The 17,819-nt window shown below is 40.5% G+C and overlaps 1 protein-coding gene across 5 annotated transcripts in view; it reads right to left on the bottom strand.

Annotated features, from left to right (window-relative positions):
• Positions 1 to 11,013, bottom strand: part of Cask (calcium/calmodulin dependent serine protein kinase) — a 337,437-nt gene extending 326,424 nt beyond the window's left edge. For all 5 annotated transcript variants that reach the window (XM_051141460.1, XM_051141461.1, XM_051141462.1 and 2 more), the window contains exon 1: positions 10,733 to 11,013. In XM_051141460.1, the coding sequence (XP_050997417.1) occupies positions 10,733 to 10,791 (59 nt within the window). In that variant the 5' untranslated portion in view covers positions 10,792 to 11,013. The remainder of the gene's footprint in view (positions 1 to 10,732) is intronic.
• Between the last annotated feature and the right edge of the window lie 6,806 nt (positions 11,014 to 17,819).

Below are 17,819 nucleotides of genomic sequence, written 5' to 3'. Positions count from 1 at the left end.
TTGAATAGTTTAATAATGAGTTTTTTTCAAATTTATGTGAAATATAAATAATGTTCTCAGTGAAAGCAGCTTCCTGTTTGTTTTAAAGCTTCTAATTGCTTTACAAATGACTTTAAAAGACATTTATTAAAAAGATAATTATGTTAGAGTGATGTCTCAGTGGTTAAAAGGACAGTTTACTCCTGAAGAGGACCCTGGTCCAGTTCCCAGTACTCACATGGCTACTCATAAAAGTAAATAACTTAAAAAAAAGATATTATCGTCCCTTTAACCCAACAATCAGGAGGCAGAGGCATACAGATGTCTGTGAATGAGGCCAGCCTGGTTTACATAGTTGAGATTCTATCTCAGGAAAAAAAAAAGGATAATCTCAAGTTTAATGCCATATTATACTGTTAGGATTAGGGCCTAATTAAAATAATATTAAGCCTAAGTAGAAGACAGGAAGTCATTCACATACAAATAAAGTCAAACAAGTCTCCCTTAAACTAATGGTTAAGAGAGAAAGGCAGTGTCAGCAAAACTTCTAACCTAAATGATGCAATGTAAATAACACTGCCCAAGGGTCTTAGGAAAAGATACCATTTACTATCCTCTGAAGCCAACCTATTTCCACAGAAGTGGTCTAAGTAGACCACCCTCTTCCAGCATGATGATCATTCTACGGAGTGTGCATTTAGGTACTTTAGAGTCAGTGCCCAATCTTTCACAGACTACATTTTTAGGGTCTTTCTGTCTCATTTGCCCTCAGTTAAGATATGGAAATTGCTGTTATAACATAATTTGGGAAATTAGTACACTATACAGTTAACAAATCTTGTATATTTCTTAAATATGTATTCCAGGATTTTTCTCTTCTTTTAAAAATATTGACACGACTTGCATTGTATGTATATAGGTACAGACACCAGAGAACAACTTACAGGAATTGGTTCTCTCCCTCCACCATCTGAGTCTGAGCAGGAATCCAACTCAAGTACTCAGGCTTAGTGGCAGGTGCTTTTAACCTGAGCCATCTCAATTGCCAGCCCTAGATTTTCCTTTTTTCAACATGGAGTCTCAAATTATGAACAATTAATTAACTCTATCAAATGTCCAAATGTATCAAAATGCGATACAAAACTCCTTTAACAAAATCTTTGGAGCTTTAAACATAACACTGTAAAACTACAACTTAGGACAGGTTTATAAATAAATTATGAAAACCCATAGCATTTTTTTTTTTGCTAAAAGACACTAGGTTCTCTTGAATATATTTTTATACTCCTCAGAGTTGTAAGAGTTCCTCTACTAGAATTTCTCTAGTCCTTTTTAGAAATGAGGAAACAGGTCTAAGATTTTAAAAATTATCCCAAGGAGAAGACTAACAAACCATTCAACTTTCACGTCTGCTACAAAGATTTCCTCAATTTTATTTTCCTGCTGCCTCTGGATTTCTCACTTAATAGATCTATTCAACAACTACTGATGACTTGATGTATGCTGGTTTAAGAACTATGCACAGACAGCAGTGTAAACAAGTCAGCTGCAACTCTTGCTCTGTCAGGATTCAAGAACTAGAGTGAGATGCTCTAGATTTAATAATATGTTTCTTTTATTGATAGAACTTTTCGAGGCTAAGGAATTCAAGTGTAGGGCGTGGTGGCACACACCTTTAATCTCAGCTCTTGGGAGACAGAGGCAGGTGGATTGCTGTGAGTTCGAGGCCAGCCTGGTCTACAAAGCAAATCCAGGATAGCCAGGGCTACACAGAGAAACCCCGTCTTGAAAAGAAAAAAAAAGATAAAAAGAATTCAAGTGTAATAATAATGATGATGATGATGATGATGATGATGATGATGATAATAATAATGCAACTAAAAAGATAAAAAGAATTCAAGTGTAATAATAATAATGATGATGATGATGATGATAATAATAATAATAATAATAATAATAATAATAATAATGCAACTAAAATAAAAACCTGTAGTAATTCCCACAGATTGTTTTTTTTCTTTTTATTTATTTGTATTATTTAATCTTCACAATCCTCCTCAGAAAACTATACTGTCATTTTCCTTTTATAGACAAAGTAACAAATGATCAGGGATATTAACTAATTTTCCCATGGCTTCACAGCTACAAATGAATGACTAAATGAATGAATACTAGCACCACTGATATTTTATCTACATGGTAGAAAAGAATGTTCATTTCAACATATTATTTATGTAACAGAGCATGTGTTTAGCACTGAGAAAGTACACATCGAAAAATTGTTGAAAATTATGTACAAAACAGCCAAAGGAAATTTGAGTATGGCAGAGCATTCTACAAATAAAAAACGCTTATGGTGCACTTTACAATCACCAGTCTATGCAAATAGCTTGTAAAGCCAGTATCATTCCTTCTATAAAGAAGAAAATGGTTCCATTGTGCCCAAAGGTTACCAGATCGGATCTTAGGGGGCTGCCTTACAAGCCACAAAGCAATGGAATCATATTCAGGGGAAACAATAAGCAGAAAGGCTGAAAATCTGTTTCTTTAAAGCACAAATGTGAATGCATGAAACAGCAGTGATACAGTGGCTATCTGCATACCACAGCAGGGGCAGAGACCTCTATAACTGCTGCAATAAAACACTGACCAAAACCAACTTTCGGGAGGAAAGCATTTATTTGGCTTACATGTCTCCGTCACAGTCCATTATTGAAGGAAACCAGGGAGGAACTTAAGCAGGAGCACAGGAAGGAACCATAAAGAAAAGCTGTTTATTGGCTTGCTCTCCATGGCTTGCTCAGCCTTCTTCTTGTACAACCCAAGACCACCTGCTAGGAACAGTACCACCCTGCCAGGAAGGGTACCACCCGTCTCACATCAATCATTAATCAAGGAAGGACCATCCAGAAGTCCCTACAGGGCAGTCTGATGAAGGCAATGCTTTAATTGAGGTCCCCTCTTCCCAGGTAACTCTAGTTTGAGTCATGGTGACAAAAACAAAGCAAGACAAATGACAGTAATTCTATCTTAGCTTGACATACACCAAGATACATATTCAGCAACGTGCATGGGTGTGTGACATTATTGTTATTTATTTTGAGACAGGATCTCATGTAGCCCAGCCTGGCCTCAATTCATATGTAGCTGAGGCTTTTCTTGAACTCCTGTTCCTCTTGTCTCTATATCTTAAGTGCTAGAATTAAAGGTGTGCCCCATCATGTCTAGCAATATAGTATATTTTGGAGAATTAACTACGGGGAGAGGGAAGAACGAAGGAGGAGGATGAGAATGAATATAAGAATGAATCATTTATTGTACATGATCAAAACAGTCACAATAATGCTTATAAACCCAAAAAGCATATTAAAATATTTAAAAATTGGTAAAAAATGTATATGAACCCAATAATAGAACACAAGAAGCTGAAATGAAAATGCATACTTAGATACAAAATATAAAATGGCTTAACTACAATAAAATAACCATTTTCTGTTGTGAATGCATCCACATCACTATAGAGCCAATTAACAAACTTAGAAGGTGAGAGAACGAGGATGAGAAAGGAGAGGCGGGGGAGCATACTAGCACTATCCAAGGACAAAAATCCTTGATACTAGAAAGATTTAATATCTCTATAGTGGAATACTTTAGGAAACAATATTAGTGTGATAAATACCAAGAACTTAAAGTAAAATTTTAAAAGGATCAAATATGTATTTAATATTTACTTTGTCACTCAATGGAAGGCTTCCATCTGATTCATGGTCATATACAAGCTGGAGAATAGAAATGGCATCATTTTTGGAAAGCCAAATTATTTTGCTTAAAAGCCAGTAATCAAACTCTATAAAATATAAATACAGTGAAAAAGAAATCTGTATTATAATTTGCAACTAAAAACTGCAAAAGCAGAATATCCCATCAGCTTAGTCGCTGGTGACAGGTACTTGCTCTACTACACAAAGCTACTTTTTGTAGGTTTTTGACTACTTAAGTGAGCAGGGTTAGCAGCTGAAACAGATTCAGAAGCTGCAGTTTAAGACATGGTTTTCAAAGTCAAATGCAATTCAGTATTTATCACAGGACATAAGAAATCAACACACCATACCCTCCAATAAATGCCTATCTCTGAAAACCTCACCATTCTGGCTTAGACACTTAGAAAAATTAGTCTGGGGAGGGGAAACACTTGAGGAGTAAAATAGATGGAGAATGTTTCAAAACTAATTATACTTTAGACAGATGGTCAAGATTCTTTATTTCCACTGCTAAAGAATATATAGGTTTAACAGTTAGTTTGGTAACAATTGGTAATATTTCATCATAGATCAGTGGCTCTCAACCTTCCTAATGCTGCAAACCTTTACTACAGTTCTTCATGTTGTGGTGACACCCAACTATAACATTATCTTTTTATTATTTCTTTTTTAATTTTTTAATTATATTTCTTTTTTACATATACATTTATATTATTACACATAAATAAAATTAAATAAATTATAAATAAATAAATGATTTATAAATAAATTATTACACAAAAATAAAATAAACTACATACAGCAAGAAGAACCCTGAAACAATCAGGAATTATATTACATTCATAGAGTTTCCACAACATTATTTTTGTTGCTACTTCATAACTGCAATTTTGCTACTGTTATGAATTGTAATGTAAATATCTGATATGTAACCCCTGTGAAAAGGTCATTTAATTCCAAAAGGATCACAACCCACAGGTTGAGAACCACTGTCACAGAACAAGAGACAAAAAAAAAAAAAAAAGAAGAAGCAATGAAAGAAGGAATAGTATATTCTACCAAAGAGGTGAGAAATAAAACTGGAAAGTAAAGAAATCATCTTTCACAGTAATAAATATTTAAAAACTAGTCTTATTTTAAGGAAATGCAACTCCTCCCCCCAACCTGAATCAATCTTTAGAAGCAGATAGAATCCCAGGTGATCTTGGTCAAATTACTCCTCACCACCTCTTGGGCTCAGTGTTCCTGTGAAAGGGTTAGAATTAAATGAGATGATACATATAAAATGCCTAATATTAGAAAGGTTAGTCAATGTCCTTTGCAAGGTAATTGTTAGGTTATAAACTTTATTTTAAAACTTACTATGTTAAAGTTCTTTTAAACATACAATATGAAAACAGTTACAAAAGAGCAACTATTTGAACACAATCTCAAAGCAACGTGATATACCTATTTCTACTATTGAACATAGCTATAAATAGATGCTAGAACTTTTGATGTAAAGGAAATATCTAAGAACATAATTTAAGGAAAATTAGAAGTACAGTCCATTGTGCGAAGCTTGTATATACAAGAGAAAAATGGAAGAAGGTGAACTGCACATTTCAAATTGCACACAAATCACACTACCATTATGGAAGTTAAGGGATTCTATATGAGAAATTTAGGAAGAAGTTGTAAATGACACCTCCTAAATCAATTGGGAAAAATCTACACAAAGACATGTGCATAGACAGTCACTAAAGAGCTCACTCCCCATCCCCCAGAAGGCCCCATAATCAACTGCTCAAAAACTGACCTTGCTTCCCTTGTCTCAAAATTCTGTAGGTTGTCTTCTGTAGAAAGGCAGCTAAATCCCAAGTGCTGAAATTATCTAGATTCTTAGAAATGTACCTGGTGACTGTGTGATGGTTCCCTGGCTACATGGCTATCACTGTGATCATGGTCTCTCATGTAATACTCCTTGCTTTGGGAAAAATTTCAAATCATTCAAACTTACACATGACCTTTTCTTAACAGTAAAAAATAATTTATGTACAGTGTCTCCTTAAATTTTCAGGAAGATTCTTTTGCATGGTCTAACATTCCCCTGAGGTACTAGAACTCCAAATCATTGAGATAATCAATACGTGGGAAAGCCAGAGTAATTAGTACAAATTGGTAAAGCTGATTTTCCCTCTATGCTTAATTATATATTTTATATATTATTAATCCAGTATTTACATAAGACTGCACTTACTCAATTCTCTGGCAAATTGCATTATTGTAGCACAAGCACAGAACTTAAAGTACATAAGTAACTTAACCATTCTCTTTTAATAAAGTGTGTGTGCAAACAATCCATACTAAACTAATGAATTTATTATTAAATTAAGCCACTGTAGTAGAAAGCTATGATCAATGGTTATTGAAGAACTCTTTCTTCTGTGTTGTTCCAAACATCAGACAATCATCATGTTAGCATTAGATGACTGTCATAAATCAATGTGAATCTTGAAAGGCTCAGGAAACCAAAGCCAAACACAGGCTGAGACTAAATTCTTACACAACTGGCTCAGAGACATAAATGCCTAGAAGGTAAAAATCCATGTTTTGATCTGGTAGCTTAAATAGATCACAAAATGTATTTATTCTACTTTGTAAAAAAAAAAAAAAAAAAAAAAAAGTTTAATGTTCTGAAAAGCTAGCCCCAGAATGCTACATATATCTGGTAAGTTTTAAAACAGTGACTCTTCACACAAGCTTCCTTTAGTTTTACAAAATACCCCTGGCATTGATACAGTTCTAATATGCAGCCAGGTAAAGCACCACTCCTTTAAACTAATTCAGCCTTTTGGGACAATAATTACTCCAAAGTTGATAGCTACGCTTTTCGCCTTTTAATGAGATTATATTAAAACTACTCAATGTATTCCATGGCTAATGAGTGACTATTACATTGCAGGCAGTGTGTTTAGCAATGGAGAAAGATGTCCTTTATCAATTTCTTTACCTTCAAGAAGCTACCTATTAGCTAGGAGGAGAGACCATAAATAAGTAACTGTAATTAAATATGATAAGTACTCTCAGGGTGTAAACAAATACAGCATGCCTGGCAAACTTGTGTGTCATCCGTGAGCAAGGGCCATGCTTCACCATTCCAATTTCAGTTTATGTCTTAGCAGAGCAGGATAGCCAGACGTTCCAGGTTACGGAACACTCTAAAATCCAGGGCAAATATTCAACCTACACAATGTAAAAAAACTGAACATTTTGTGTTCCTCTTCCAAAGACGCTGCTTATACCAGAAAGATGGTGATTTTTAATGTTTTAATTTAAATGAACTGTTTTAAAACGCATTTCATATACTATCACTAGTTTTACACAAAACTATATATCTGCAGAAGGGACAGTAAGTGGTTGTGACAATAATTAGTTATTAACTTCTATTTGCATAATACATTTTCTTTCCAGTAATTGCTATTTTGTTAAGTTAAGAAGTTTGAGGACTAGATGGGCGTGGTGGTGCTGTACAATTAATCTCAGCGCGTGGGAGGCAGAAGCAGAAGCAGGTGGCTATCTATGAGTTTGGTACCAGCCTGGTCTACAAATCATAGAGTGAGGCCCTATCTGAAAAACAAAAGGAAGTTCGAACTGTAATTGAATTTACTTCAATAACTTGAAAGATGCCATATGAAAAATGATACAGAAACAAAAGTCACTGAAGAGTTTCCGCAACTTTCAAGAAAGAAAGAAAAAAAAAAAAAAAAAAAAAAAAAACCAAAGAGGGTGTCTTCATTTTTTCAAAAAGAAATGGCATCTTCCCAATCTTTGTAATGAAGTCATATGATTCATTCCAATATAGCTGTAACAAGAGTGAAGCTTGCAAAAACTACAAAGAAAATATATTCCAAATAGCAATCTCCCTTCATGCCTCCTAACGTTAAATCATGCTCATAACCAAGAAAAGTACACCTAAAGGGGTCTAAATTCTATTGGAATTTTAAGCCAGATGTGACAACATACACATTTAACCCCAGCAATTAAAAGGCTGAGACAGGCAGATCTCTTGAGTTTAAGAGCAGCCCTAATCTACATAACAGGCTGTATGCCAGCCAGGGCTACATTTGTGAGACCCTAAATCAATCAATCAATCAAACTGAAATTTCCTTTACATCACCAAGTAAAGCCTAGCTCATAGAGAATGAGTGAGCAGGTGGATGGGTGGGCAGAGGAGTCAGTGGGTAGCCAATATGTCTTGAAAACTGAAATCTATTTTAAAGAACCTTAGTGAAAATTTAAAACTTATTAAGACATTGTGGTGTAAACACAAGTTGTGCTACTAATTTGATACAAAAGGAAATCAAAATCCCATAGAGGCTGAATAGAAATCAACAAGAAAGATTTTCAGAATGAATGATGACCTACAAGGCCTTTCTGTTTACGCTCATAATTGAACAAATTCTAAGTCCCTTCCCCCCCCCCCCCAAATCTCAAACGAATTTCAATTTCAGGATCAATATGCACTAACACAATTTACCGGAGAAACCTTCAACCTTCGCACAGGGTGAGGAACACATCATTGTATTATTTAACCCTGAGGCTACCTTGGACTCATTGGTTCAAGGAATAGTATTTTATAAAAGACCAAGTCAGATTTTGTAAGATAGGAATGCAATTGCACAGTTCACAGTAGTGCAGGAAGCCACTGACTACCTAGCATCTCAAAATTAGCTTGCTCTTCTTCCTTATGCAGTTGCAGAACAACAGAATCGATGAACTGAGCTCTACCAGGTGTGTCTTCCGAAAATATTTTCTCAGTTTGAAGTCAGCCCAATACAGACTGCTAACATGAGGTTGACCGTTTTTTGAAATCCACACAGTCATCCTTTCAGACCCGAAGGAATCAGAATCAGTCACCAAAACTGATTCAGTGATGGCTATTCCCATCATCATAATATATGCAAGCATCTTAATCCTACACTTTCCAATGATCAACTTCAGGCTCACTTACAACAGCTATAATTAAGACGCAATAAACGTCACTCACTCTCATGGTCATTTGGGTGGTTTTGGAGAAACCTCTCATTTGCCGTCTTTGTGTGCTCTTAACAATGAAGAAATGAAGGAGAGTTTTGATATTTTTCTCTCTAGAAATGTGGCAGTCGACTGTGGCTATTAAGCACTTGAAATGTGGCTAATCTAACCGAGGTAATACATTTTGCAATCTGTTTAGTTGATTAAAATTTAGAAATAGTAAACTGAGTTATTGGAAAACTTTTATGTATGTTTGGAACTACTTGAGTATGTGAATCTACTTTTTTTTTTTTTTTTTTTTCACATACAAATTTTCTGAGACCTAAATACAGATCAAGTACTTCTGGTGAAAATTTAGTTTAGCATCAAAATTGAGATGTGCTGTTAGCATAAAACACACATTGGATTTCAATGGCTTAGTATGAAAAGATGTACAATACAGTAAACATGTTTATGCTGAAATCACTAATTTAGGTATAATGTATTACATAAATATTCTGCTAAAATTGCACCTTTTGTTTGAAATCTTTCTAATGTGGCTACTGGAAAATTATAAATTACACGTGGCTCTCATTAAACTAGCTTTTGGACAGCGCTGCTCTAGGTACATCCACAAAGACTGGACCAGACACATGTGGACATCCTCCTCCTAACAAATAGGATGGTCACTGAACAATGGGCCAAGGAATAATGTGTCCTCGAAGCATCTGGGTGTAAGAGTGTAGCACAATTTCACCATAAGAGCTTCACTGTAATACCTCAATATGGAGGAAAAAAAAATGAGTTACCAGCACTCAAAAAATTGAAACTGAGTATACTGCAGACAACTTAAAAGAGGTAGAGCCAACTGCTCTGTCTTGGTTTCATTTCCCAACTGTGAACCTTAAAATAGACAATAAAGCACCGCTTCCAAAAAGAGGTAAAATATCCTAATACTAGCTAGCTAACAAGCCCCATTAAATAAACAGAAATCGCTCTTAAAGCTTATCTCAACTTCCAAAGCCTGAGAATACACGCTGAGCTAGGAAATCAACTTCAGATTGCCAGCATTTCCCTCACAAGCAAATTAGCAGGATTGTGCACTTGGAATATTGTTTGACAAGAATGAAAAGGAAACAATTCAAAACAGATTTCAGGACTGGACAATTAGATGAGGAACTGCAGATTTAATTCTCAATCAGTCCTGTGATTAATCTGATTCCCTGCTTTTCCCTAGTGTAATTATACAACACAGATGAAAGGATGAGCATTTGGACTGTCAGTTCTATATTCTAGACCAGCCCAGTGACTCAAAGCAGACTGCTCTACCACACTAACCACCATCCCAACAACAGTGGAAGGGAGCCGTGAGCACTGATTGTACAGTCATTGCATAACGAGGCATTAAAATTTTGGGTGCCCCTAACTCTTTCTACGTTCCTCTACGGCAGGTGAACCATTTGCCGAAACTGGACGCACCCGTCTTCAATGACCCTCTTAAATCCGGGCACGGGGTGAGCACAAAGGCATCTGTCTAATATCCTGGCACAATAGACACACACCCCACAATTAAAAACCCCGGACGCGCTCTCTTGCTCTCTCCACACAAGCACACGAAATGCAGACTGTTCTTTTCGTAAAAGGTCTATGGCACAGGAAAGGTAACAATAACCCCAACTGTTCCCAGGAAGCAACTATAAAATCGGTCCTGCCACGTCCCTGTGTAACCGTCAGATAAAATGCAGGCAGTCCGCCCCACGCCTTATGGGGTGGCCGACCCGGGCTCGTTGGCCTCCGCAGATCGCTGAGAAGCCCCCAGACCCCCTCCTGACAGGAGACCCAGGTACAAGTCTATAAATACACCAGGGTGAAGAGGACGAGGGAGGCAGAGGGGAGGGAGAAAGGGCAGGGGGGCAGGCCCGGAGCGGGTGCGGGAGGCCCGGGGCATCGCTGAAATGCATTTTTCTACACTCCCGCTCCCTCGCGTGGAGACTCACTTGCCGATCACCTCGCACAGCTCGTACACATCCTCGAACAGCACGTCGTCGTCGGCCATGGTCCGGACGGGGACAGCGGCCGCAGCGTGGAGGGGGTCTGAAAACTGGGTTGGGGGCGCCCAAGAGCTCAGTGCCGGGCTCCCGGCTCGCGTCCTCCCCGCAGGACCCGCAAGCCCTCAGTGCTGAGGAAGCTCAACTGGGGCCGCGAGGCCCGGGGACTGCAGCGCCTATCCTCTGCCGGCTGCCGCCCCGGCGCGGGCGGCGGGGCCGGGGCGTGGGAGCGAGGGCGGCCCGGGCCCGGCGCCGCCCGCCCGCCCGCTGCTCCTTGTGCTGTAGCTCGCAGCCGCCTCGCTGCCCGGGGCGTGCGGACCCTCGGGGACCGCGAGGCGCCGCACTCTCCGCTCGTCAGCCCGCGCGGGCCGCGAGGCCGCGACCGCTCCCTCTGCCCGAGACCGGCTCCGACGCGGCGCGGGGCAGCTCTGGCTACAGGGGGGGCCGCGACAGCACCATGGAGGGAGGATCGTCGCGAAGGGAGGTGGTGGCGGCTGTTCGGCGCTGGGGACCAGGAGGCGGCGGCAGAGACGCTCCCTCCTCCTTCTCCTCCGCCTCCCGCCGCCGCCCGCCCGCCCGAGTATGGGAGGGGGCTTCGCGGGATGAGCTTTCTGTCCGGGCGGGAGCTGCGACCGCTGCTTCAGCTCCTCCCCTCAGCCTCAGCTGCCGCGAGCCTCCGGAGCCGGTGCACAGCCTCGCGCAGTCTAACCCTCCTCCCTTTCGGCCCATGCAGCGGCTAGACCCCGCAGGCCCCGCCCACTCCAGTCCGTTGGGAGGCGGGGACCGCGGAAGGAGGTGCGGGGGCCCGGGGGGGAGGGGGGAGCGCCCCAGTAACGCATGCGCGCAGCGCCCTCAACGTCACGGAGAATCGGCGGGCGCGGGGAATCTAGAGGGCGCTGGGGGTCGGCGAGCGGAGCTGTGCTGGTTGCAGCTGCTGAGGTGGGGCTAGTGGAGGTCGTCGCCTCTACTCCCAAGCTGTGACCAAGTGGAGAAAAAGGGCGGGGGACAAAAGGTCCACAGCAGTATGCGCGTTCTTGGATGGCGTGCTCAGCACTCTGGCAGTTTTCCCCCTTCTTTCGTAACCTCTGGAAGCTGTTCCCAGTTTTTGGTTGGAAAAAAAAAAAACGCAGGGAAAGGGTTCTAATGAATGGAAAAGCTAAAGAGGAGGTGGAGAGAGATTGTCGCTCAAGACCGTGCTTGTCGGCGGATGCTTTTAGTGCCACCCTACCATTCTTTAAGGAAGATGAGGTCTAGGGGAAGGCGGAGAATTTCCAAACTCACCAAACAAAAACTGCAGAGGAAGGTGTTCAACAATGAACAGTGAGCTAAAGAAACAGCTTCTCCAGACTCCTGACCCAAACTCACCAAATAGCTATGCAGTGTCTGTCTATTCCTGCTAGACAAAACCTAGAGACGGGTCAGGAAGATAGTGACATAAGGAGACTGTAAATCCTTTGTAGACTGTTCCCCCAGCCCCAGCATCTACTTTGTTTACTGCACTCCTTATAAATGTTGGAGTTCTCGGCTTAAAAAAAAAATGCAACTAGAAGGAATGGATGTACTGGATCAGCCACGGAGTAAGGCTGTGGGTGTTGCCGATGTGCTAGGTTGTATGCAAAATGAAGATTTCTGTTCAACTGAGCATGTGCAGAATGAGCCAACGCCATCAGACAGGTATATGCCTTAGTTGAAGACCAATAAAAAAGAAGTCTTTGTTCCTCCGCATAGCAGAGGGGTCCAATTAGTTCATAAGTCAGCTTTCCAGAAATCATCTGTTAAAATTCTCAGCGCGGTATTTTTAAAGTAGTATTTACCAAAGTGCAGTGGGCAGGGTGAAGACTCAGCCTATTTCCCTTTCAAAACCGATCTGCACAAACCCTTGATCGCTCCCAAAAGAGGCTGGGCGATTTGCTTGTTAAGTATTTGTGAGCTAAACCTCTTTTTTTTTTTCTTCCTCCCTCCCTTCCTTCCTTCCTTCCCTCCTTCTTCCTTTCTTTCAAGCAAATCAGGGGAAAATATAATTGCATAAGAAGGTTTTCCTCCTTTCCCAAAGATTTGGTGGTTTCTCTAAAGAATGAGCTTCAGAGCCCCCCAAAAACGTTGTACTTTTTGAAGGTCCAACAGTTCCAAGTCACTTACCCCAACCTATCGTATCCACCTGCTACCTATGAATAAGGCATCATTTGTTCGTCTCGGAAGTGTGCATAAATCCTCACAAGTCACCTTGCCGGCTTAGCTTCCTTTCTCCAGTCCAAAGATGAGCTATGTCAATGCTTGTCTATTTTATTTTAGTTTCTCTTTCATGGAGAATTTCTCTCAGAAGTAGAAATGGACAGTTATAAAGCAGAAGAGGAAGTGGAGATGGGGAGGAAAAGTTAACTTGGAGGCTAAGCTTGGTCTCTGCTCATGGGCAGCTGCTTTCCATCTGAAAGGCATCCTAGTGGTCCAATGGTGCAACTCTCTAATCCATAGGAGTGAATGGTTTAATAAAAGGTCAGTTAGCAAGATCCACCTCACATCTCTACTATTTGATAGCAGTTCTAGGTTGGATGTGGGATTACACTTATCTTTGTTGAAGAGGTGAATTCATTAAGCTAATCAATACACAACCCCCTGCAGAGGCTGGCTTAATCTTATCAGCTCTTGACACTTTCTGGGCAGTCTTTATTTGAATAGCTCAAGACCTTCCAATCCTACAAAGTTTAAAACTTTCCCTCTTGCTAGGACCTGCTATCTCCTCACTCCTAGGGTGGCGTTCAGTTACACAGAAGGTTCTCAGCAACCTACAGCTTCTAGAGTTTGTATCATGGGTGCTGGCGGATGGAAGTCCCCTCTGCTTCCAGCATGAAAATACCCAAACCTTTTTAGATGAAATTACTTATTTTCTAAGTTTCTTCCAAAAATCCAATACTTTCCCCTTAATATAAATGGCCGGGTATCAACAATTTAATTCTGCTTTAGTTAAAGGAAATGTTAAAGTAACTAGTTGCTTTTGTTAATAGCTCAATCGTCAACTAACAGTCTTTTTAAACAAAGGTGGCAGCGACTTTCTACTTTAACCAGGAGACTGGAGACTCTTGACATTGGATCATCAGTGATCTAGTTTGTTCTTTCCGCTCTACTATCCTTGATAGTTTGCCTCTTTCTCTTTAGCTTGTTTTTCATCATCTCAAGATGGATGCCCCTGTTTCAAACATCAACAGCATGGAACAGGAAGACAGTAAGGGCAGGTCTTTTTACTCCCTGTCTCATCTCTATTGAGGAAATAAAATATACATTTCCCTTCTCACTTGTCCGGAGAAGAGTCACCTACCAAGCAGCCTCACTCGAAGAGAGACTGAGGACATAGGTGTCTTTGCCTTCTTTTTGGAGGTGGATAGGAAAGAGGCAGGTGGGGAGCAGACGTCAGCAATCTGTGTAGCTTACGGAAATTACCAATTATTACCATCATCATAATGTAGATAGACCGCTAGTGTATAACTGATAGTCCAGAAAAATGTTGGAACTCTCTGTAAGCCATAAGGATGCGAATGATACTACACAAATTTGATTCTTAGATAGCACTATTCATCTCCATTGATTTTGAGTGTTTCTTTGAATTTCTCAAAATTCAGCCAGACACTTGCAGGTTGCCCAGCTCCCTTGTAATTTCAGCATTACATAGATATAGAGCGGAAAAACAGACTCCAGGAAAATATGAGGATGAGGGCCATGCAGAGGTCAGTGTGGCATACGGCTAATTTAAGCAATTTAGAGACCTGCCTTGTTCTGCGGTATGATTGTTTAATCATATACATTTTTGCTGAATTGATGAATAAAATTAAGATTGACACTGTTCTCATCTGGAATAAAGTTATTACCTCATGGCGTAAACAGTGTATTCTAAGCTCAAATGGAAGACACTAGCCATCACTCCAGTAAAACTCATATAGATTACACTTATGCTTCCATACTTTGTGCTTCTTTGTTAGTCATAACTGAATGTTTAAATAGGCCACCAGGGCTAAAGTGACAAATAAGACAGGCATAATTCCTGTCCCTTCTCAGTTGCACCCTTAAATAAAACAAGGATCAGGCAAAAAAATTTACAATGAGATGTAATGATCCTTAGGCTTTGGGAAGTTTGAGGCAGAAAAGATGAAGAGGGCCTGTAGGGTAGGGGAGATGGCTTTATGTCTGGATGAAGTGTTTGCTGTGCAGATCCCAACCAGCTAGTCTAGTTTGAAACAGCGAGCTTCAGACTTAGCAAGAGACCCTTTCTCAATGAAGTAAAAAAGAGAGCCTCTGGTCTACTTGTGTGCAGAGATGATACAACACACCAGCACACACACACACTCAAATGCACCATATACATAATACATTATATATATATTTGAAAAAGACTGGGGTGGCAATCAGCAAAAAGAATAACATTTATGGATTCTTGGGGGAGAACAAGAATATGCTCTCTGAAAAAAAAAAAGACAATGTTCTTTTGGAGTCCTGAGTCATACCTGGACCATACATTGTAGGAAGAAAGAAGCCATAATACATTAGAGAAATAGGCCAGATAGTGGCCAGAGAGGAAAAGATGCTAAATGCCATAACTGAGAGTTTACCTGCTAAAATACTTGATTTTGGTGGTACTGATGCTTCTATGTAAGCGTTGGTTTCCCCAGCCCTATGCATGAATGGAGGGCTACATTTTACTGATTTTTTAAATTAACATATTTGTATCTGTTGCATCCAAAGCGACATACACAGTGCCAGAAAAGAACCTGGGATCCCCTAAAGCTGAAGTTACAAGTGACTGTGAGCCACCCACTGTATGTCTTCTGGGAACTTACCTCAAAGCCTCAGGGAGAGCAACAAATTCTCTGAACTGCTGAGCTATTACTCCAGCCCTGAGATTCTGCTTTTTAGCAGTTCTTCCTTGTGAACTTGAAGGTGCACACTGCCTTCTCCCTCCACTTTTTTTTTTTTAAATGGCGAAACCTCTCTAACACATTCTTCCAATCCTCTCGGTTCCCTTTTACCATTTGTGAGGGCCCCGCTCCATTTTCAGCATAGTTTTGTTTACAAAGACTATTTTTGTGACTTAGAGGACTTCCCCCAAGCTGCCGGAACCATTTCGCAATGTGGAAATGCCTGGCAGTTTAAGTCTCCTTACTGCTGGCTGTAAGCTATTAGCCAGTCTCTGATAGTGCGCGAATGTGGAAGGCAGCTTCTCTTGGCTGGAAGAGGGATTGGCTCCTTCTAGTGCTCCCCTGTGGGACTGTGCTGAAGGTATGCAGCCCTTTACCTAAACCATCACACCATGACTTAGCTCCTTGCCCTTCATTTCCCCTCTCCCCTCTTTTCCTGTTTTCTCTTGGAATATTGTCTTAGTGACTCACTGGCTCATGGTTCTCTTATCAAGATTAACTTTATGGGAAGCTAGGCTAAGCCATGGTGTTTCTTAAAGTGACAATGTCATAAAAATCACCTGGGAAAACTATGGCACCAGCCAAGGACAATACAGGCCATAAACTTCAAACCCCTACCCAGATCTAGCCAATGGGCAGAACATTCTCCACAGTTGAGTGGAGAGTGGGGTATGACTTTCACACGAACTCTGGTGCCTCACATTTGACCACGTCCCCTGGAGGGGGAGACCTGGTGGCACTCAGAGGAAGGAAAGCAGGCTACCAAGAAGAGACTTGATACCCTATGAGCATATACAGGGGGAGGAGGAAGTCCCCCTCAGTCACAGTCATAGGGGAGGGGAGTAAGGAGAAAATGGGAGGGAGGGAGGAATGGGAGGATACAAGGGAGGGGATAACCATTGAGATGTAATATGAATAAATTAATAAAATAAAAATTTAAAAAAATCACCTGGGAGTCTGTAAAGCATGGGCCGTTTGTTTGTTTATGTAGCTTCCTGAGCCTTACTCCAAACCTAACAAAGGTGGGTCAATTGGAGCTGCATGCTCACATGAATATGTACAAATAACTGCAGTGCCCAAGGAAACTAGAGGCTTTAGAACCCGCCTGGATCTGGACTTACAGGCACTTGTGTGCTATCCAATGTGGATGCTGAGAACTGAGTTTGAATTAGGGCCACCTGGCAGAGCCATCTCTCCAGCCCCAGGGATCTAGAGTTTTATATGCTCTCACCAAGTGAATCTTGTACAACTAAAAATAAATAATCCCTTCTCTAATACTTACCTGAAGAACTATCTGGAGAGGGAAAAAGAGAAAGTTGACACTACAACTAGGGTGGATAAGCCATAGAAAATGCACAAGAGTGCTCCAGGAAGCAGGGGCAATACAAATGTATTTGCTACCCAGTTTCTTCAAGTTCCACTCCTGTCAACTGCCCATTACTTTGCCTTTCTTTTCTTAATAGGTATGAACAAGTCACTGGCAACTTTTTTTTTTGCTAGTGGGAACAGTATTGCTTTTGGAAACATTACAGTGTCACATATACTGAATATTGTTATCACTTAAGAATTAATCAAAATATTGCAATTCCTTGAGTCATTTAGGATCGCAAGTATTCACTGGACTCTCAGAGCCTCCAGTGTGCTGCGTGCTTATGGAGACTGTGTTAGACAGTTAATTTCATTATTAGTAACATACAATCCAATCCATCTTTAAAAATACAGAGAATCTATTGGCTCACATAACTGAAAACTTGAGACACAACTTAGCATCACTATACATTACATGATAGTGACTTTATTTTTTGTTTGGTTGCTTTTGTTTTGTTTTGGATACAGGGTCTCACTATTATAGCTTTGGCTGGCCCAGAACTCACAGAGATCTGTCTGCCTCTGCCTCTATATTGGCTTTATCTTTTGGTGCCATATGTTAATTACTGGGTCTCTAGGTTCTCTCTTTGAACTACCAAAACGTTTGTCACTGTTTCTGACTTCACTAGTTTACACACAGGAGAAAAGTCTTTTCTATCAGGTCCCGTGCCCACTCAAAGATTCCTCCTCTCATTAGCCTGACAGTGAAGGCTCATCACGATGCTTGGACCAATCAATGTAGGCAGGAGTGAGAGTCTCTAACT

This window comes from Acomys russatus, chromosome X (assembly GCF_903995435.1).
Source record: "Acomys russatus chromosome X, mAcoRus1.1, whole genome shotgun sequence".
Classification (NCBI taxonomy): domain Eukaryota; kingdom Metazoa; phylum Chordata; class Mammalia; order Rodentia; family Muridae; genus Acomys; species Acomys russatus.
Note: the sequence above shows the minus strand (reverse complement) of the source record. Positions and strands in the feature narration are given on the sequence as shown.